The following is a 23,865-nucleotide window of genomic DNA, read 5'->3' on the forward strand; positions in this document are numbered from 1 at the left end:
CAGCAACAATGCCTATCTGAAGCCTCTATTCCAAGCAGTTCCAGGGCAGCTACTCCTTCACCAGACTTCTATTAATTAGTCATTACACTGTCCTTGAAGTATTTGCACAACTGTCTTGCCCCCAAGCTTCACAAGGACAGAGTTTATCCTAATATCTGGGCACAGAGCATGTAACTGTTCAAACAGATAAGAAAAAATGCACATCTGAACATTATAATAAAATAGATAAGTCCACTTAATGTGACATGTATTTCAAAAAGTATACACAAAATTTGCTTGGAATTTTAAATTTGTTCTCCTCAATATTTTAAAGCAAATAGCCCTCCCATTACAAAAGCTAAGAACCAAATCCTGAATTACTAGAATAAAAGCCTGAGACTTCTTTATTTTACTAAATTTATTGGTATGACATTGGTTAATAGGATCACATAGGTTTCAAGTGCACATTTCTATGATACATGATCTGTATATTGCATTATGCTCCCAACATTGAAAGTCAAATCATCTCCTGTCATCATATATTCAGTCCCCTATATCCTTTGCTCGCCCCCACTCCCTTCCCTCTGGTAACCACCATACTGTGGCATGTGTCCATGAGTTTCAGTTTTACATCCCACATATGAGTGAAATCACATGGTTCTTGGCTTTTTCTGACTTACTTCACTTAGCATAATATTCTCAAGGTCCATCCATATAGTCACAAATGGCAGCACTTCCTCTTTTCTTATGGCTGAGTAGAACTGCACAGTATATGTACAACATCTTCTTTATCCAGTCCTCTATCAAAGGACACTTTGGTTGTCTCCATGTCTTGGCCACCATGAATAAGGCTGCAATGAATATACGGGTGCACTATTTTTGAAATAAGTGTTTTCAAGTTTCTCAGGTAGATACCCAGAAGAGGGATTGCTGAGCCATATGCTAACTCTATTCTTAGCTTTTTGAGGAACAACCATACTGTTTTCCATAGCACCTGTACCAGTTTACATTCCCACTGACAGTGAACGATGGTTCCTTTTCCCTCGCAACTTCTCCAACACTTGTCATAACCTGTCTTCTTTCTATGCCTTCTTGGAAGAGGTACCTGTTCAGATCTTCTGCCTGTTTTTTAATTAGATGGTTTGTTTGATGTTCAGTAATATGAGTTCTTTATATATTTTGGATTATATTGTTTGCAAATATATCTGCCAGTCAATTCATTGCCTTTTTGTTTTGTTGTTGGTTTCTTTCGCTGTACAGAAGCTTTTTAGTTTGCTATAGTCTCATTCACTTATTTTGGCCTTTACTTCCCTTCCCTTTGGGGTCAAATTCATAAAATGTTATCTACAACCAAGGTCCATAAGTTTAGTACCCATGTTTTCCTCTATGTAACTTACTGTTTCAGATCTTTTATCTAGGTCTTTGCTCTGTTTTGAAATAATTCATAAATAAGGACAACCTGTAATTTAGTTTCATTCTTTTGCATGTAGCTTTACAATTTTCCCAGTACCATTCCTTGAACAGGTTTTCTTTTCTCCATTGTGTGGTTTTGGCTCCCTTGTCAAAAATGATTTGCCCATATACATATAGTTTTATTTCTAGGCTCCCAATTCTGTTCCATTGGTCTGTGTGTCTATTTTTCTGCCAATGCCATGCTGTTTTCGTTATCATAGTTCTGCAGCATAATTTAAAGTCAGTTAGCATGATATCTGTCACTTTGTTCTTTTTTCTTAGGATTTCTTTGGCTCTTCAGGATCTTCTGTAGTTCCATACAAATCTGATGATTTTTTTGGTCTATTTCTTTAAAAAATGACTTTGGGATTTTGATGGGGACTACATTAAATCTGTATGTAGATGTAGCTTTTGGTAATACAGACATTTTAACTATGTTAATTCTTCCAATCCCTGAACATGGAACATCTTTCCATTTCATGTCTTCTTCAATCTCTTTTAATAATGCTCTGTAGTTTTCAGTATATAGGTTCTTCACATCCTTTGTTAAGTTTATACATAGGTATTTTATTCTTTTGGTTGCAACTGCAAAAGGAATTTTCTTCATTTCTATTTCTGAAGTTTTATTGTTAGTATAAAGGAAGGCAGTGGACTTCTGTACATTGACTTTTTATCTTGCAACTTCACTGAATTTGTTTGCTGCTTCTAATAGTTTGTTGGGAAGATCTTTAGGGTTTTCTATTAAAGAATCATGTCATCTGCAACAAGTGACACTTTTACTCCTTCCTTCCCAATTTGGATGACTTTTATTTCTTTCTCTTGCCTATTTGCTCTGGCTAGAACTACCAGACTATGCTGAATAAACTGGTGAGAGTGGGCATCCTTGGCTTCTTCCTGATTTTAGAGGAAAAGCTTTCAGTTTTTCACCACTGAGTATAAAACTGGCTGAGGGTTTGATATATGGCCATTAGTATGTTGAGGTACTTTCCTTCTATGCTCATTTTATTCAGTATTTTACTCATAAATAAATACTATATCTTATCAAATGCCTTTTCTGCATCTATTGATAAGATTGTATGATTTTTATCCTTTGTTTTGTTAATGTGGTATATTACACTGATCAATTTGTGTATGTTGAACCATCCCTGTGCCCCAGGAATAAACCCCATTTGATCACGATGTATTATTTTTTAAATGAATTCTTGTATTTCATTTGCTCATATTTTGTTTAAGATTTCTGCATCTGTATTATTCAGACATATTGGTCTGTGTGGTATTCTTGCCAGGTTTTGGTTATCAGGGTTATATGGTGGTATCATAAAATGTATTAGTAAGTATTGCCTCTTCTTCAATTTTTTGAAAGAGTTTGAGAAGAATAGGTATCAAATCTTCTTTTAAACACCCGAGTTTCAAAAAGAAAACATTTAAAAAATATATAACAGAATCTGGACTTTGCTATAACCAGTATTTCTTGCACAGTTATGATCCCTAAATTTTTGTCATTCATAATTAAAACATTTAGAAAGTGTGGATAATTAAAACATTTAGAAAAAGACTGAGTTCTCAAAGAAATACCATTTAAAAAGAAACAACAAGGAAAAGCCAGAGTAGCCTTAAAAATCATCCCACTTGGTTAGAATAGCTTTCAGAGATAGAGGTTCAGCTGAATGGGTTTAGATTCCCCCATAACTCATTCTTCTCACCTGACCTCCCTATTGTATTTCTGATTTCACATTTGTTCTAGTACTGTGTTTCGCCTTTGATCTCACCATGTTTATTCTGTCCATATAGTTCCAAAATCTAATCTGAGTATTATACACTTCTTTAGAGAAAGAGTCTGTTTAATCTGATGAATAATAAATGTATGATTCCCAATCACTCTCTAATATTTTGGTCAATAATTTCAAATATTTTGGTCTCAGGGCCCCTTTAACACACATAAAATTTGAGAACCATACACATCTTATTACTGGTATGGATTGCAACTATTGATATTTCGATAATGGAAGTCAAAACTAAGAAATGTTTTTAAATGTTTATTAACTCATTTAAAAAACCATTACATGATAGTATAGATAGCATATTTTTATGAAAAATAACTATTTTCCAAACAAAAAGTTGTAGTGAGAAAAATGACATGGTGGTAGATTCCTACAAATCTCTTTAATGTCTAGCTTAGTAAAAAGCAGCTGGAGTTGCATATACATTTCTGCTTTTGATCTGCTATGTGGTTTAGATGGAACCACATGAAGAAAATATGATTTAACTACAGATATGTAATAGTAAAAAGGAGAAACATCATTTCATGTAATTACAAATACTAAACCCAAACTCATCAAGTGGTGGTTTCTTAAAGGCTGATTTCATCTTAGAATCTGAAAAGTCTATTAATAAATTTTTCATCCAAATTAAAATCACTCTGCACTTTAAGTGGACTTTTACACATGCCTAAATTTTCATCATGCCTTGGTAATATGGAAATATTACTTCAACTAACTATGCATATCTTCCAAATATTGAGTCACTTCATTATTTAATATCAAAAATCACATTTGTTAACATCACTAGCAATCTCATCAGAAGAGTCTTTAAGTACTAGGCAGTTGTCAAGCTCATGGTGGCAAGTACAATAATAATGATTCTAATTTTTGCTCAAAAGCTCAAATCTTATCATGGCAACAAATACTGCCAGTTATTTACCATGAACTTGGTTTTTTTTTTTTTAAGTATCTTCCAAACATCCAATGTCATTCATTCTTCCAAGTGAAATGGTTTTCCTTGAAAAATGGAACTAGTTCAGGTAGCAAGACAAATAACTACCAAGTGCTTTTCTGTAAGACACTTACCTTACACTTCAGTGTATTTAAGTGGTTTATGTATACTTCCTCTTTTGTCACATGAAATATTGAAGAATCATGTCCTCAAGAGCTGAAGTTTATTAACATTTTCATCAATGGCATTTGTAAGTAAAATTGGGGTTTTTTATTTAGTTTTATTTTGTTTTTTACCGTGAGCACAAGGGAGTCAGAAATATAATGGCTATGAGCACTATTTGAGGCCACTGCTGTGATTCCTGCTAAGGCAGCCAGCAATTTTACTCAACATTCCCTTTGTACCATCAGTACCAAAGTCAACAGTGTGAAAAGTCAAATAATGCCTTAGTATTATTATGGAAATAGTTTGACTTTTTGAGAACCATAGCTCTACAATTTTTAAAAATGACATCAAATAAGAAGGAATATATATTTAGAAAGTAAAATGATGAAAGGATCATAAAGTACACATTAAGTTCTAGCCAACTGAATAAAAATATCATCGATAAAATTATTCTCATTTCAGAATCATCAACATTCCAAGTCTAGTTTTTCACCCAGGCTAACATACCTTTCTTGAAAAAACAAAAAACTCTGAAATAATTAGATTCTCCTTCATAGTAACCTTTATATGTTTGTTTGTTTTTTAACAATGCTATCCAATGATTTTGTTGTATATTTAAATAGACCACTGAAATTCATTTCTATCTCGGAGGCAGGTTACTCCTAGTAGGAATAACATTGCCCATGGCAGACTACAGAAAGGTGGTTCAATTATAAGCAACAAAATTGGACAAAGAGCCATAAGTATCTCCATGCTAAAACATACAATCTTCTGAAACTAAATCATAAAGAAAGAGAAAGTCTGAATAGACCAGTTATTATTAAGGAACTTGAATCAGCAATCAAAAAACTCCCAACAAACTGAAGTCCAGGACCAGATGGCTTCACGGTGAATTCTACCAAATATTCAAAGCATATTTAATACCTATCCTACTTGAACTCTTAAAAAAAAAAACTTAAAAAGGAGGTATGCTCCCAAACACATTTTATAAAGCCAGTATTACCCTGATACCAAAACCAGACAGACACCACAAAAAGGGGAAAAAATTATAGACCAATATCCCTGACAAACGTAGATACAAATATCCTCAGCAAAGTATTAACAAACTAAATCCTACAATACATTAAAAGGATAATACACCATTTTTGAGAAGGAATTATAAAATGCAAGAATGGTTCAACATCCACAAAATCAATTGTCTAAATAAAATGAAAGATAAAAACCATATGATCATTCCAACAGAAAAAGCATTTGACAAGTTCCACATCTGTTTATGATTTTAAAAATCTCTCAATAAATTGGATATAGACAGAACATATCTCAATATAATAAAGGCCACATATAACATGCCCACAGATAACATCACACTCAATGGTGAAAAGCTAAAAGCTTTTCCCTTAAGAACAGGAATGAGACAAGAACACCACTTTCACCACTCTTATTCAACACAGTATTGGAAGTCCTAGTCCGAGCAATTAGGCATGACAAAGAAATAAAGGCATCCATATTGAAAAGAAAAAGTCAAACTCACTAATTGCTCATGACATGTTTTTATATATAGAAAACCCTTAGCCCTGGCTGGCATAGCTCAGTGGACTGAGCACAGGCCTGCGAAATAAAGGGCCGCTGGTTCAATTCCTGGCCTAGGGCACATGCCTGGGTTGCAGAGTAGGTCCCCAGTAGAGGGTGCATGAGAGGCAACCACACACTGATGTTTCTCTTCCTCTCTTTTTCCTTCCCTCCCCCTCTCTCTAAAAATAAATATTTTTAAAAAGTGATGTTTTACATTATTAAAAATAAAAAAAAGGAAACCCTTAAAGGCTCCACCAAAAGACATTAGTTAGAACTAATAAACAAATTTAGTAAGTTGCAGGATAAAAAATCAATATGTAAAAATCTATTGTTTTTATAGATACTAATAATGAACTACCAGAAAGAGAAATTAAAAAACAATCTCATTTACAATTGCATCAAAAAGAACACAATATGCCCTGGCCGGTGTGGCTCAGTTGGTTGAGTGCAGAGTAAAAAGAATACCCAGGAATAAATTTAACCAAGGAGGAGAAAGACCTGCACAATGAAAACTGTAAGTCACTGATGAAAGAAACTGAAGAAGACACAAATAATGGAAAGATATTCCATGCTCATGGATTGGAAAAATTAACATTATAAAACTGTCCATATTACCCAAAGCAATCTACAGATTCCATGCAACCCCTATAAAAATTCCAAAGGCATTTTTCACAGAAATAGAACAAACAATACTAAAATTTTTATGGAACAAAAAAAAAAACCCAAAGAGTCAAAGCAATCTTGAGAGAGAAAGAAAAAGCTGAAGGCATCATACTCCCTGATTTAAAACTATATTAATATATAGCAAATTAATATATAACAAAGCTATAATAATAGGAAAAATGCTATTAGTATAAAAGCAGACACACAGATCAATGGAACAGAATAGCCCAGAAATAATGCACACATGTAGGATCAATTAATTTACAACAAATAAGGCAAGAATACACAATGAGGAAAGGATACAGTCTCTTCAAAAATGTAGCAGGGAAAACTAACACTTGCAAAAAATTAAACTAGACCACTACCTTACATCATAAACAAAAATTATCTCAAAATGGACTAATGACTTAAATATAAGACAGAAACTATAAAACTCATAGAACAAAATATAGGTGGGTAAGTTCCTTGACATTGCTCTTGGGAATTTTGGGGGGGATCTGACTCCAAAGGCAATGGCAACAAAAGCAAAGGTAAAAAATGGAACTACAGCAAATGTAAAAGCTTCTACAGAGCAAAGGAAACCATCAGCAAAACAAAAACACAACCTACTGTATGGGAGAAAGTTTTTGCAACTCATGTATCTGACAAGGGGTTAAAATCCAAAACATATAAAGAACTCATCATATAGCTCAATAACAAAAAATGGGCAGCGGATTTGAAGAGACACTTTTCCAAACAAGACTTACAGATGGCCCATGTGCATATGCAAACATGTTCAACATCACTAATCAACAGGAAAATGCAAAGCAAACCACAATGAGGTATCATCTCACACATGTCAGAATGACTATTATCAAAAGAACAAGAAATAACAAGTGTTGACAAAAGTGTGTGGAAAAAGGGAACCCTCAGGCACAGTTGGTCAGAATGCAAATTGGTGCAGCCACTATGGAAAAGATATGAAGGTTCCTTGAAAAAGAAAAAATAGAACTATCATAAGATCCAGCAATTCCAATTCTAGATATTTATGTGAAAAAAAAAAACAAAAAACACTAATTTGAAGAGATAAGTACACCCCTATTTTACTGCGATGTTATTTACAATAGTCAAGGCATGGGAACAACCTAAATGTCTATCAGTGGGTGAACTGATAGAAAAGATGTGGTATATAAAAACAATGGGATACTAATCAGCTCCCCCCCAAAAAAAAGAATGAAATCTTGCAATTTGCAACAACACAGATGGACCTTGAGGGGATTTTACTAAGTGTAAAATTCAGACAGAGAAAGATAAATACAATATAATTCCACTTATATGTGAAATCTTAAAAAAAAATAAAAGAACAAAAAACTCAAAGATACAGAGAATTGTGATGGCTGCCACATGGAAGGGAGGCTGGGAAATGAAATGGGTGAAGGAGATCAAGTGGCACAAACTTCCAGATATAAACAAGTAACGGGGATGTAATGTACAGCATGGTGACTACAGTCAGTGGTGCCACACAGTGAATTGAAAAGTTGCTAAGAAAATAAATGTTGAAAGTTCTTTTCACAAGAAAAATAAAATTTTTGTAACTTCATATGGCAACGGATGGTGGCTGGACTTACTATGGTGATAACTTTACAGTGTATACAAATGTCAAATCATTATGTTGTATACCTGAAGCTAATAGAGTGCAGTATGTCAATTATATCAATACTTCAATGAAAAAGTCAGAATTTTCTTAAAAGGAATGGAAAGCTTCTTCACAAGAGCAGTGGATGGTATTTGTTTTACCTCATGAACCTTCAGCATGATCATAGCACTAAATGTATAGTGAAAGAATGAATGACTGCAGAAGTAGGAAAAAGGAATGATGGTAAAGGGGAAAAACATGAATTACATTTCCATATTTTCTAAAACGGGGGCACATCATCAGATGGACTCCATTAAAAGTGCAAGCATGGATAAGAATATAATTTTTATATAGTTAAATACAATTAACCATGCATACCCACCAGGCTTGACGTCCTTGTAAACAAAGTTTTCCAAGCCATATATGAACTCCCCTGAATGTGCGCCTGCATCCGCATGGCAGCAATAACCAAAATGCAAAGCATTTAAATGACATCTTTAATTTCACATGTGAAACATGTCTAAACTTAATTCAAAGACTTACAAATATAACAGAACAAGTAAAATTCAGTGGCACCAAAATGATTTATTTCTAAGGTAACATCCAATGACATCATTTTTATTATTTCAACATAGAAGCTATTTTCATAATATTGAAACAAAACATCCTAATAATTAAAATTATAAAAATAATTTCAAATTAAGCAAGGCAGACAAGTATCAATTATGGCTAATGTCTCATTAAATTATTTGATGAATTTTCAAACAGAGCAAGTCTGCTGTTTTGGTTCCCCTTTTGACTACCGCTTTGTCCATTTTCAGAATGAAATATAACTTTCATAATTATACTAATTTTAGAGTTAGCTGAAGTGAACTCACCTTGCTTTCATCTCATCTGTTCCCTTCAGATATACTGTCTGAATCCTTTCTATCCATCCTGGTTAACAGTATCATCTTCCATTCCCCACACCCCCAAATCCAGCCTAGACACAGCAAGTTTAACCTTATTAAAACAGCTCTGATCACATCACTCCCAGATTTTTAAAGAAAGCAAAGAGAAAAGTTACTGACTCTCCCATGGGCTAGATGAATGTCTATTAATGTTAGCTGTGTGACATAGGACAAGTTATTTAACCTCCAGCTTTTCTCAAATATTAAATGGGAATAATAACAGCCTTTATATCACAGAGTTATTTGATAAATGAGTCAACTTCTGTAAAGCATTTTGAACAGTGACTGGCAAACAGTAAATGCTCAATAAATGGCAGCTGCTACCATTGTCATTACCATTATCATGGCATTCAAATAGCTTAAAATTGACCTAAACATAATTTTCTAACTTACCTCTAACTACACTCTATCAAATTCCCAAATTCTTAGCTGTTCCCATACATGCTCTACACTTCTGCACCACCACTGACCCTTCTGGCCTAGAACGCCCTCTTCTCCTTTCTGCATACTCATACCTTAGACCCTGCTGAAATATACACCTTTGGTGTCTGTCCTGATCTCTTTGACTAAACCTATGTCCATTCTGAACTCCCTTAACACTCTATCTGTATTTCTTTGAAGGGACTCAACACTTTCTCCTGTTTATTATTTATTATACATGTCTTGTTTTTCCAGCTAAAATGTAAGGTCGTGAACAGTAGGATCCCGGGATTTTCTAATTTTTGTTTCCAACAATGCATCAAGCAGATTTGCATCAGACCTCTCAAAAGTACTTATTAAGGCTTATAGTACCTAAAAGTACCTGAAAGGCACTGCTTTCAAAATTCTACTTTTAAAACTAGGATTATATCTCCAGCCAAATCAAACAGGTGTGAAAGTAAAATACAAATACAAAATAAAATTTTGAGAGGATTTTTAAAAATTACATCCAGTGCATCCTTTCTTAAAAGCTGTCAGATATTTTCAATCAAAGGAACAAACGGCAAGAGACCCAGAAAACAATGAATTAAACACGGAAGAGCAAAGAAGACCAGTCCCAGGATAACAACTGTGGGGCAGGACTGAAAAAAACAATCAATTCAACTGAAGAGCTCCATGAGAATAAGGGGAACAGGGGACGAAAGCAATAAATGGGTTTGGCCAATTGGGAAAGACGGTACTCATATAACAGATTTCAAATAGCATGTGAAAAGAATTAAACTCAAATTTACATATAAGACTAAGCAAATAGAAAAAGAAGCATTCATAAATTTTAAAAAATTGCAAAGAAAGGAAATATAATCATAGTCCATCATTTGGCCTATGCAGTGAACAATAGTTCTACTGTCATTATAATAATGTAAGTTTCTACTAGTAATTGGCCAAAAAGTATGATATAACTACATTATGAAGAAATAGGGAGGGAAATTTAGGGTGAAAGGATATGGTGAAAGAGGTGAACTCCTTGACTACCATAGGAAATCCTAGGTAACGTCTTACATTAGTAAATTAGATAAAGCAGAATGTGAGCATTTCTAAAATGATGAGGCCATCTAAGGGGTATGTCTGAAGGGTGGAGAAGGGTGGAACAAGGGACTGACATTTGTCATCAGAAGTCTTTCTGGTAAAACTGTTTGATTATAAAGTGTGTGTATATATTCCTTTGATAAATTTAATGGTTTAAATACAGAATCTATAGTATTTGGGAATTCTTTGGCCTCACAAGGAATTTGACCTTTTCCATGGAATAGCCATGGAAAATAAACTCACTACAATGAAATAAAAGGAGAAAAATATCAAGTTTATTTTTACAATTACACAAATTCTCTAGAAATGAACTCATAGTTATACTTCAATTTTCTTTTTTCCCCACATGATGATGGGCAGCAGTCTGTTTTACTGAATGAAACAAATTAAGTAAAAAGATTTTTTTAGAGCAGATCGGCATGAGCCCTTTGTTTTCATTTTGTCATCTGCCACTTAGAATTCAATCACTTCCTCTTCTCACATGAATCTCTACACATGTGTGATAGCGCTTTTGTGCTTTTAAAATCAAAAAGTATTTGGGAAAACAATAGGTCTGAAAAATAAATAAAGTATGGCCATTAAGTAATAACTATTAATTAATAATGGTGAAATGCAAAGCACCTCAAAGACCAAGGTTGCTTTTTATCATTCATGTTAATAATATTGTATAAAGGAGATATGACCCATATTCATATAAACTAAAAAAAAATGGTTATCTGAAGTCAAGACAATTAAATGTATTTCTTAACAATAAAGGAAAAACAATCTCTTACCAACATATTTCCCCAATTCTAAATTCATCTCTTCTATTTACTCAGAACACTTTTCTGACAAATCTAATATAATGTTAAACTGAGTTTCACTTTCTGAGTCTTAGTTCTCTCTCATCAAAACCTAAATTTTATCATCCAAGAAGCTACAGTGTGATTATTGTGTTATATAAGCCTGATAGTCCTACTGACATATATTTAATGTCAACATATTAAATATATGTCAATGTATTTGACATATATTTAACATATAGATGTTCATTCCCTATAGTAATATCAAAACATCCTTAACAGAATCTCTGCCTGACCCAAACATGTAAGTTTTCTAAGCACTGAAGACACAGAAATAAAAATGTCATAGATACTCAACACAAAATGTGTAACAGGCATCATTTTGTCAAGTAAGCTGTCAACTACTAAAACAAGAGACTATTATACTATGCTGTTTCTTACAGGTCACCAGAAACACTAAAATATTTTTTAAGCAATCTCTTATTTCCATCCTCCTCCCCTAAAACAGAAAACTTTTGGGGTTTATTTCTCAAAGGAGAAAAATATAACTTCACAATAAATATATATATAAAATAAATTCCTGTATCAGTATATCTAAGTATATGTCAAAGTAACTATTGATGAATATATGTGTCAAGAAAACACATTTAACCTGAACTGTATCAAGAAAATCATGAAATTCTAGTGCTCTTCAAGCCTTTATCCTCATTTTCATAATACTATTTCCACATATACTAATTAACTAAAAGTGAATAAAAAGAAATAATTATGTTGAATTGTCATAAATTCCCGCCTTGCTTTATCTGGCACATAACATGAATAGAAAAAAACTTTTCATGAAAATATAGTCTTAAGCTTAGTAGAAATACAAAATATGCTGCCCTTGCTAGTGTGGCTCAGTGGGTTGGGCCCTGTACCACAAACCAGAGGGTCACCAGTTCAATTCCCAGTCAGGGCACATGGCTATATTGTGGGCCAGGTCCCCTATTGGAGGTGTGGGCAAGACAACAGATCTATGTTTCTCTCTCACATCAATGTTTAGCTCTCCTTGTCTTTCTCCCTCCTTTCCCCTCTAAAAATAAATAAATAAAATATTTTTAAAAATACAAAATATGCTTAAGTATGAAAAAAGGAAAAGTATTTTTAGACTTTTTAAAATTTCTTCCATTAAGAGCACTTCTATATTATAAGTATTTTAGTAATTTTGTGTAAAAGAATAAATAATGCTATATAAGAGAAAATCCTTGGGGCAAAGGTAATTAGAATCACTAATAATAAATTTTAATGAGCAAGCTATTTTAAAGACAGATTTCTTTTTGATTCAGTTAGATATCAGCATCTTAGGCTACAAAAGAAATCTTACTACATCTAAATATTTCTGTCATTTCTACTCAGCATTTGTCATACATTTTGAGAGACTGAACAGAAATGCCTTAGCAACAAGAGAAAAAAATCACAGAGAAAGGCAACAATTCCTTAATGTGAGTCATTAAAATATTTATTATCAATGTTTTGAGATACAATTTTAAAACAAGATTCTTTCTTTGGAACTACAGCTTATCAAGGTTTATGAAAGCTTCCTATTTACAGTGTACTGAATATATCTAAAATGTAGGTATATCTAAGTTTATCTAAAACATAAACTTACTGTACCTTTCTCTGCTGCTTTTTGAAGGGCTTCTTCAATTCGGGACAGCTCTCTCTGTTTAATATCTTGCAAAGACTTTTCTTCCTTTTCAGCATCATATTTAATACCTAAAAGTACATAGTTAATTCACAAAGAAATGTAATTAATAAATAAATAGGAAAAGTTCAATCAGCCTCATAATTGTGTGTGTAATGTGTCATGTTTTGTTAAGTCAAAAAAACAGTTGCATCCTTCAGATTAGTTTTACAAAAAATTCAAACAATAAATGATTTCTATTTCTTTACAAAGCTCATATCAAAAAGGGAAGAAGGGAAGAAAGGAATTAAAAGGGAGAAAAAAAATATGTAAAAGGATAAGTAAAGAAAAGAGTTGAAAAGTAAAAGGGAGAAACAGAGAACAGAAAATACATCAGAAAATGTCCAGTTATTATATATGAGTGGTAAAATTTTGAGTAACTACAAAAAATATGAAATATCCAATATCAGCTGGTATCAGTACAGATTGATAAAAATACTTTTAGAAAGTAATTTAAGAATATTTATCAACAATCATGAATATACATGTCCTTTTTTTCTAGAAATCTCATTTCTGATAATGTATCCTGAGGAAATAACTCCAAAGAATAAAAAAGATATCTGTAAAAAGGAGGCAGTTATAATATCCAATGTAATAGCAAAAACAGTAGGCAGCCCACAATGGAATATCACAGCCTTTCAAAACTGTCACCATAAAAACTGAAACATCAAAACACATAAAAAAGCCAGATTCATGTTGAACATATAATGTGATAAATGCTACATCAAATCAAGCATGTATATGGTAAAGACTGTAAAGCAAAAAGGAAAAAGAAAAATTGTTTTATGATTGACAAAATAAATTTTTCCCTAAAATACCCAAACTTTCCTTAACATTATATTGTTCTTATAACCGAAAAAATATTAGTAATGAAAGGTATTAGTTAAATAATCACAGCTTTAAGATATTCATTAAAATTAAAATACTACAATTTACTTAAGCCCTGGCTGGCATAGCTCAGTGGATTGAGCACAGGCTGTGAACCAAGTTCAATTCCCAGCAAAGGTACATGCCTGGGTTGCAGGCCATAACCCCCAGCAACCGCACATTGATATTTCTCTCTCTTTCTCTCTCACTCTCTCTCTCTCCCCCGCTCCCTTCCCTCTCTAAAAATAAATAAAATAAAATCTTTTAAAAATACTATAATTTATCATTAAAAATTACCTTTTTTACATACATTTTTGAGAGAATATCACTCAAAATCAGAAGAAATATAATGGGGAAATTTTTTCAATATTGAAACCTATAGATTAGCACATCAGTACATTTTTAAAACCTTACTTCACTTCATTCTCTCATTGTAAGTCTGCCTAATGCATCTTAACTTAGTAGGAAACCTTAGTTAAAAAATAATGATTCATAAATAATTAGAACAGAATAAATTTTAAAAATGGTTGAAATTATTCTTTCCCATAACATAAAACTATTTTATATACAAATGTAATGATATGTATGTGGGTATATATGTAAAATATATATGTTGTAGGCATGTGCGTAGGTATATATATGAATTGTTTATTTAAATTATCTTCTATTTTGCTAAACTATTTGCTAACTATTTAATAATAGTTAACCCATGTAACATTCAGTTTCACTGCGATGGCACTAAATGGTTACAACCTAAAGTAACATACTTGCTCCAGGAACGACAAGCAGGTATAATCCCTCTAGGGTTGCAACAACTGCTTCTCCATAGAGGTTCTTCCAAGGAATCTTCAAAGTTAATTTATCTGAAGAAACAAAATTTCAACCTTAAATTCTTATCTGTCTGTGCAAAAAGATACACATTTCTCATTTTCCATTAAAAGAAAAAATATAAGAAAACTGGTCATGCATATACTTTATCACTCAGAAAAAAATGAAAAAATTCAACACTAAAGTTTACAAACATCTTTTCCATATCATATTACTATTAGAAGTGACCATTCACATTGTGTATTATACTTTTCAAAGCTTTTGATAACTATTATTTTATTTATAGTCCCAAACTGCAAGAAGAATGAGGCAGCTATTACTTCAGTTCTTAGAAAAACTGGGAACTCAGTCCCAGAGAAGTTAAATTGCTTACCTAAGACCACCCAAGTCATCAGTGAGGATGCGGGAACCTGAATTGGTACTCTCTTCATCCAACAGCTAGCTGATGGTCTGAATGCTGAGCATGTTGGTGTATAGATACACCAACAAGTACATCTCTACCACTCAAATGTAAAATAGTATCTGCACTAGATCCCAGGAACTGAAGCACCAACACAGAGTACCAAAAAAAAAAAAGGACTTTGACAATATGTCTATTGCTACAACTGGATGAGGCCAGCTCTAAAGGTAAGGTATGCTGTTTTATGATTAGCGTTATGAGTTACAGACAGTTCAGACATATTATATTCCAAATTTCTACTTTAAAATCACTAAAAACACATTTTCTCTCTTAGAAACAATGAAAGGTATTATTATCAGGTCCTTCAGAGACTAGCCTGCAAAAAAATTTTTTACTCATAATATAGATGAACTATGGCTCTAACTGTCACTAAGCCAAGTTTGGGGTTTTATGGGAAAAGGCTATGCAGAGCAGGAGAGAGAACACAGAAAGAGCATACTCTCGACTAAATTTTAAAATGGGCAAAATCTGTCTTTGGTATCTTTCCATATTCCTTTATTTTCATTTTTACACTTTGTGCTGTTACAGTTCCTCCTGTTTTTTCTCCTTTTCCCTACTTCCACCGAGGCCCACCTTCACCCGTCCCCAAGACACTCCCCATATTGTTGTCCATGTCCATGGGCTGTGCATAAAAGTGCTTCTGTTAAACCTTCCACTATCTTTCATGGCATCCCGCATCCCCTTCTCTACTCATTTCCCAATCCCTAGTATACCCTCTTTCCGGGTCTCCAAGCAGCCAATGTCCTGATCTGTCCTCAGCAATACCAGAGCAATGCTATCCAAACCTTTTCTAATATCCAAAATTTTCCATGTTCGGAAACCAAATACCTTCTCTTATCATAATTTTTAAAATAACAACCCTAAAAAGCCCTAATTCTCTTGTTGTTGATCAAGACTCTTCAGAGAAATAAACAAATCTGATTCAACCAGATCAGGCTAATATGTGAATGACTAAGCTACTTACACCACCAGAATCACTGGCAGTTTTAAATAAAGTTGCTCAAAGTTCAAAGGAGTGTTCCAACAGTGTAACAAGGTTACGGAGAAATAATGCAGTGTAAGTAAGAATATTTTGATTCACCTGGATAGATATGTAGGTGAGCCAGTTTTACCTGGGAATCTATTCCCAGGGCTAAAATCTCAAATTACGTCTCTATTTTTCATTTTTCTTCAGCTTTTAAACCTACTGAGTTTCGGGTTTTTTTAAGATTTTTTTTTTATTTTTAGACAGTGGGGAAGGGAAAGAAAGAGAGGGAGAGAAACATCAACTGGTTGCTTCTCCTATGCACCCTAATCAGGAACCAAACCCACGACCCAGACATGCCCTGATGGGAAACTGAACAAGGGACCTTTCACTTTGTAGGACAACAGCTAACCAACTGAGCCATACTGGTCAGGGCCTAAGTCTGGTGGCTTCACGCATAGTGAGTACCAACTATATTTACAACAGATACTATATATATGTATAATTATCTCATAAACTACTAAAAGACTGCTTTGATTACCTTCTAGGTTAGCATGAGACTGAAAAAGTGGAAAATGCCCTTTTAACTAGCATACCAAAAAGGGATTGTCTGTTCTCTATTCTTCTTTCCATTTACCCTAAGCCATTATCCTCCCATCCTTCATTATCCTGAATTCCACTGAAATTCACCTATTTATATATACTCTTCACCTAGTTATTAACTCCCCCTTTCTTTAGTCAATAAATAAAAATTTTTAAAAAAGAGAGATAAAAACATGAAAGTGTTACTTTATATTAAAATGAACAGATATAAGTGATATAAAATGGACTCGAACTGAAGTATTCGAGTAATTGTTAAGAGATGCCAGAGCAGTGAAAGCCAAGCCTTCCTTGAACACAATGGCATATGAAGAAGGAAAGTGACATGGTGAAGCAGTGGAGTGATCAAAGTGGAAAGGAGGATGGTGGCATAAGTGAAAATTCTAATGTAATAGTATGTCATCTAGAGTTAAAGTTTGCATTTTTAAAAAAGTAAAAATCAGGCAGTATGAACAAGTGGACTTCACAGATTAAATTTACTATGAAAAATTTCTTCAAGAAATGTATGCTCAGTTATGGATGATCTTGGTATAAGAGTTTAGCTGCAAAGAGACTCTACTTACCAAAACATATCCTCCATACCACATTGCTGCATGATATATCAAGTGAAATGGTTGAATAAAACATGAGGAAAATAAGCTACACTTAAATTTCATTTACCAGAATATGCTACTTTCACACACAAAGAAAAAGCACAAAATGTGCATACCAATTATGCAATTATTTATATGACCAAATCAAAGCCTGAAAGGTTTCGCTGCAGTTCAAACATCCTTCCACTTTGGAGGGTACTTCTCTGCCCTACTGTCAAAAACCTGGAAGTTTATGTGTACTGTACAGTATACACATTAGGTTCAGAACTACAAATGTTCTAATCAAAATAAGTCAAAAAACTCTTACAAATTTTTTTATTCAAGATAAAAAAAGGCATTTTAGATTAAATAACACAGGAAAAATAAAAACCTTTTGGACTAATAATAACTCAAATAGAGACTGAAGTACTTACCAATTTGTCCAGCCTTGACTTTAAAAGGAACATCCAATTCACTCTGCGGAAGGAAAAAAAAATTTAAAGGACATGTTGAAGTCTTAGCCCTCCCCCAAAATCACCTCTGTATCATCACTTAAATACACAATCATCCCTAACGAAAAACATGAAACAACTTTTCTGTATTGAAATAACTCATAAAGTATGTTTTATGGCCAAAACAAAAAGTTTTTATTAACTTAAACTTTGACTTTAAAGAAAAAATTCATGAAAAAAGCAACATTATAAATAGGAACAATAAAAAAGTTCACAGAGGGGATGCAGTAAGGGGAGAAAAAAATGGGACAACTGTAATAGCATAATCAATAAAATATACTTTAAAATGTATACATAAAAAAAACAGAAAGTAATTAGGTGAACTGGTTGTTTTAATAAACCAAACCAAGCCAGATGGAAATCCCATAAACTTTTAAAATAATAGGTGAATACCATTTATCTGAAATACTAGAACAGGAAAAGGAAGAGGTCCTTCAGGTAAATAAGTTGAAAACAGTAACTAAAAAACTCTTTCTCAAATAAATATTTAGTAAATGAATAAACAAAACAATCTTTAAAGAAAAGGCAGATTCCCAACATATTATTAACCAAATTAGCCTCTACTATAGATAATTACCAATAATAATAAACTTTCACTTTCTAGATTCCAAACCACTATAAAGTATAACTTTTTTATACACAGAGTACTAAACAATAACTGATCTTCACAGTGATCACCTGAGTCTTTAGAATTATTAAAAATTGAACCAATCAGAGTAGCCTTTCTGTCAGGTGTACTTTAGTATATACTAGTACTATCAAAATCTGGTGAATGAAATACAGTACTTTAGATAACAATTAACACAGTTAATTCTATGTGTGTTAAATATACATAATAATTCTATGTGTGTTAAATATACATCCTGTCACAACTCTATTTACACTTATTTCCTTCTAAAATGGAGAAAAATAAAAGAAAGAAAGAAAAATAAGCTTTATTCCCATCTCTAGCAATAGAATCAAGTCCTAAACTTTGGAATAAATTTTTTAAAATTGTAGCACCCTACATAGAGAGGGAAAGAAAACTTAAATATTTTGAATGCCCACTACTTGCCAGACTCTACTTTTCATCTTTTTCAAGCCACAAAGGCAGAGATATTATATTGTTTTGTACTATTAACTCCACTTAAATGATGATTAAACTAATGCTCAAATAACTTAAGAAACTTGCCAAAAGACACACAGCTGATAAAAGGTAGAGCTACCACTCAAACCCAGATCTTCCAAACTACAAGGCCCATGCCCTTTCCACTGTGTCAAACTTTTTGACAAAATTAAATGTCACTCCTTGTGACTAAGCCCTACTCCTAGCATCTTCAATATCCCAAATCAGCTTCCCTGGGACAAGTCAGGGAAGCATTTTCTGTATAATATTCTCCCAAATAACACAGTTCATCATGCAGAAATCCAACCAGAAGTCAAAGATAGGATTTTAAAACATACTATAGGTTAATTACAAATGTGACCTATTAAATTAGAGAATAAGTTAAAGAACAAATTAATTAAGTGATTTCACAAACTCAAATTAAGTCTAATACATTGACTAAAGCTTAATAGGGGTCAGGGGTTGGGAGAATGGGATGTTCTTTCATTTTTAGCTCAATAGTAAATGACACAATCCACTCTCTGTGCTAAAGTCCAAAAAAATCTATTTAACCTCTTAATATGACCATAATATTATAAGGCTGGACTTCAATATATTTCCAAAATACTATTATTCATTAGATGAGTTGTTAAAATCACTTACTTACCTGAAAAATAGGTAAAGATAATTCTGAAGAAAACTTTTTCAGTAAGACAAATGCCTGCTACAAAACTACACAGTCAATTTAGGTAAAAGAAAAACATTCCATTTCTAAGACATGCAATTTTGATCATCAGGAAAAAAATGTATAAATCTTTAATATCAGATTTTCCTACAGCAAACAGTTAAACAAGTAATCCTTCTTTGAGTGACTCAACCACTATATCTGGTACCTGGTACGAGACACTGACTAACAAAGAGTTTCTAAGACCTTACCGAATTAAATGAGTAATAAGCACAGTTTAAACTTACCAGAGCATTTTCTTTTATCTTCAGGTTATCTAAAGCCACATTACCTTTAAAAAAAGAAGAAAACATAAAGTTAATATACCAGTAAGTAAAGCCTGTCAGTACCAAAGACTGTGCTAAGTGCTAAGATGACAATGGTGAGCAAAGCAAACTTCAAGAACTTAAAAAGCTACCAGCACAAAAGATTTGCTATACATGGACAAGAATTATTAGACACAACATATTTTAGATCAGCCCAATGAAAAAGAAATTACAAAATATTTAAACTGCCTAATATTTAAATAGACAGTTTAAATAGAATTTGGAGACTTTCAGACTGAAGAACTTTAGAACAAAAAAAGAGTCCAGCATGTTGAATGATTAAGCCAAAATCTCAAAACAAGGACATCAAGAGATGACTATTAGAACAGATCAATGATCCTGTAACTCAGGAATTTTTCTTTATGTTGTCAATAAATATTTTCTACAAGAATCTGGTTTTGATCTTTTAAAACTCTAAATATCTGCCCTGGCTGGAGTGGCTCAGTAGATTGAGAGCCTGCCTAGGAACCAAAGAGTCACCAGTTTGATTCCCAGTCAGGGCACAGGCCTGGGTTTTGGGCCAGGGGGCGTGTGAAATGCAACCACACATTGATGTTCTCTCCCTCTCTTTCTCCCTCCCATCCCCTCTCTATAAATAAATAAACAAACAAATAAATAAAATCTTTTTATAAAACTCTAAACACCCTCCCAATGATTACTGGTTCTAACATTCTTTAATTAATCCAAATTTTCTTAAATATATTCAGGTGTTAAGTTATAAAACTAAAGCCATAATAATACTCTTAAATGACTCAAATTTTAAATACTGTGCCTATATTTGTCAATACACAATACTTAAATATTCTTACATAGAAACATAAGCAAAATTTTACTTACATCTCTCAAGGTTAATAAAACTATAGTCCCAACACTAAATATAATCAAATTCTTCAGTTTTATATATTCTTAATCACTCATGACACATTTATTTTTAAAAAATACTATGCTTCCTATAGTCTTCATAAATATTTTTCAATGAAGTAAATTTTTCCTCACAGTATTCTGGAGTGAATTAAAAGTATACTTAATTTTATTATGCCATTGTTAGAGATTTGTTTTCCCCCAGACCTTATATTTATTCAAACAAACATTTATTAAGCCCCTACTCTGAGTTAGGTCCTGGACAGAGAAAGGTGACTAGTACAACATCCCTTCTATTGAAGAGCTCACAGCCTAGCAAAGGAGACTAAATTTCTAAAATTTTGGAAATACTCTATTGTAAACTAAGAGTTTACAGGATGCAAAGAAGGAACCACCTCACTCTGCCTAAGGAGATCAAGAATTTCACAAGAAAGTTTAGGCTAGAAAGCTGAAGAAATATTTACCAGGTGGAAGAGAAAAGAGGGCAAGTAGACATCCATGAGTAAGACACATTTTAGAAACCACAAGTAAAAGTTTGGTGCAGCTGCAGGGTGTGAGAAAAGAATAGAAAGTCAGAAAGCCTATCAGAGGACAGACTAATAGTTTTTAGGATGAAAAGTTCAGACTGCTGACAACAAAGAAACGAAATATGTATAACAGAGATGACAAAATCAGAGTTGTTTTAGAACCATTACTCTATAACCCTCAAAATAACCATGAAACCGTCCAAACAATTTAGCTACCAGGATATTGCAATACTGGTAATAGCAGCAGAAAGAATGGCTGGAAGCATGGATGATGGGAGGGAGGGAAGAAGGGCCTAAGGAACTAAATGTCCAAGAAACAAGGATAAATTATGATAAACCTATAAGATAGAGAAAAAATAGACAGACATGGAAAAATGTTCATAAGACATCAAGTTTTTTAAAAAGGTTAAAAAATGCTCACATCAATCCAATTAAAAAATTATATATGTACACATAAGCAGAAAAATAAATAACTGTAAGACTAGATACTATAATCACAGTGGTTATCTTCATACAATACAGTTCATTTTCTGTATGTATGTATGTATATTTACATTTTTCTAAAATAAATTGTTGAAAACTACAATAAAAGAAGACGAGGAGGTAAGAAATGGGAAGAGAATACAGTAGTATTTTCTACTATTGGAAAGGAAAGGAAAGAAAAAGAATACAGGCAGTCAGGTAGCTTCTACAATATACTGAGGAGAAATTGAAACTGGAAATAGGCAGTAATTTCAGATCTGAAGTAGAGTCAGAGTAAAATGTTATTTTAGAAATAGAATTGACTAAGATGTCATCACTAACCAAATGTAGGGATATTAAAGTACTCATGGAAAACTGACATGTTTGTGAATTGAAGATAAAAATTCTTAAGTATCATGTGAACAAAAACTATATAGAATAGAAAAATATTCCTGGATTTAATCCTTTCAAACAATGAATTACAAAAAAAATTACAATTGGGAACTCTATTCAAATCAAAAGAAGGGATCTGCACAGATGTTAAACGTATTTAAAGCAATCCAAACTGGTTTAACAAGATCTAAGGCCCACATAGAGACTCACAAACTTGCTCATAAATTTTGACTGTTCTACCCAGTGATACTCAATGAATGGGTTGAGTGTCACCAGAAGTGCTCTGCAGTAATCTGCATTACATATGAAGTATTTTTTAAACAGTTGTTAAGGCACTAACATAATTTGTATAAAAATATAAATGTCCTTATAAAAAGTGGGCTGTCTGTACAGCTGTGACACTTTGGCTCTTTTAACGAATAGATGGTATTTATATAAGATGTGAAATACTGAAAACTTCCAATATGGCTAACAGAGTTAAACAAGTATATTTAGAAAGACAAAGAAAAAGATAATATCACTAGGGGTAGGATTGAAGGATTTTCTTATTAATGTTTTTCAGTATGTTCAGTTTTTATAATAATCAGATATACTTTTATATTAAAATTATTATATAAATTATAATAAATGGGGAAACAAAACAAAGGTAAATTCTAATGTCAATATGACCTCAATATGTTTTACATCAATTGCTTCTGTATCTGGTATCTACCTTATCTGCAGGCACATAAAAAAATATCTATTTCCGCTACTTACCATCTAGCAAACAAATGTATACTTCCTCTCTGAAAAATGGGATTATCTGACAAACAGTAAATATAACAATAAAATAATGATACATTCCAAAACTTATTTGCACTAAAGGAGGAGCCACTAGTCCTAATGCAAAGAAAAGGGGAGGAACAGCAGCATATTTCAGATTAACACCAGGGTGAAAGTGCATTCATTCATTCAACCAGTAGAAGAGTGCCTTATCTGGTAGGGCACTGTGCTAACAATTATTCTTCCACTAAAGTACCTGCTTTTTTGCAGATACATATGTAAGGATTTCACTGTCTAGCCTATGAATGTCAAAAATTCTGTTAAAATAAGATAATTTAGAAACCTAAAATTAAATACCCTTCCTAAATATTAACCATTTTATATTTAACTGAATATTGAGGAAAATGTTAAGATTTAGCTTTGCATTTCTACATCGAGATTAACATCGTAGCCCTGGCTGGCATAGCTCAGTGGATTAAGTGCGGGCTGCGAACCAAAATGTCGCAGGTTCGACTCCCAGTCAGGGTTCATGCCTGGGTTGCAGGCCATGACCCCCAGCAACCGCACATTGATGTTTCTCTCTCTCTCTCTTTCTCCCTCCCTTCCCTCTCTAAAAACAAATAAATAAAATCTTAAAAAAATTAAAAATTAAAAAAATAAAAAGATTAACGTCGTAATTCCATACACCTGCAAGTCACTTTACTGCTACAGCCAGATTACCTGGGCTAAGAATACATAGAGGCCATAGGAAGTTCCTGAAAAACTGGAAGAAGGGTAAATATTTGTGTCTAATCTTAAAAGTGG

At 32.9% G+C, this 23,865-nt stretch overlaps 1 protein-coding gene across 4 annotated transcripts in view; it reads right to left on the minus strand.

Moving 5' to 3' along the window:
• The window catches only part of VPS13C (vacuolar protein sorting 13 homolog C), a 175,869-nt gene that overhangs the window by 144,133 nt on the left and 7,871 nt on the right, over nucleotides 1-23,865 (minus strand). For 2 of the 4 annotated variants that reach the window (XM_028507282.2, XM_028507285.2), the window contains exons 2-6: nucleotides 19,979-20,022; nucleotides 17,845-17,887; nucleotides 14,754-14,849; nucleotides 13,050-13,151; nucleotides 8,541-8,603 (exon numbers count right to left, since the gene is read on the minus strand). In XM_028507282.2, coding sequence (XP_028363083.1) covers nucleotides 8,541-8,603; nucleotides 13,050-13,151; nucleotides 14,754-14,849; nucleotides 17,845-17,887; nucleotides 19,979-20,022 — 348 coding nt within the window. The remainder of the gene's footprint in view (nucleotides 1-8,540; nucleotides 8,604-13,049; nucleotides 13,152-14,753; nucleotides 14,850-17,844; nucleotides 17,888-19,978; nucleotides 20,023-23,865) is intronic. The other 2 variants (XM_028507283.2, XM_028507286.2) reach the window with 1 other exon arrangement.

The sequence above is a fragment of the Phyllostomus discolor genome, chromosome 1, assembly GCF_004126475.2.
Source record: "Phyllostomus discolor isolate MPI-MPIP mPhyDis1 chromosome 1, mPhyDis1.pri.v3, whole genome shotgun sequence".
Classification (NCBI taxonomy): Eukaryota; Metazoa; Chordata; class Mammalia; order Chiroptera; family Phyllostomidae; genus Phyllostomus; species Phyllostomus discolor.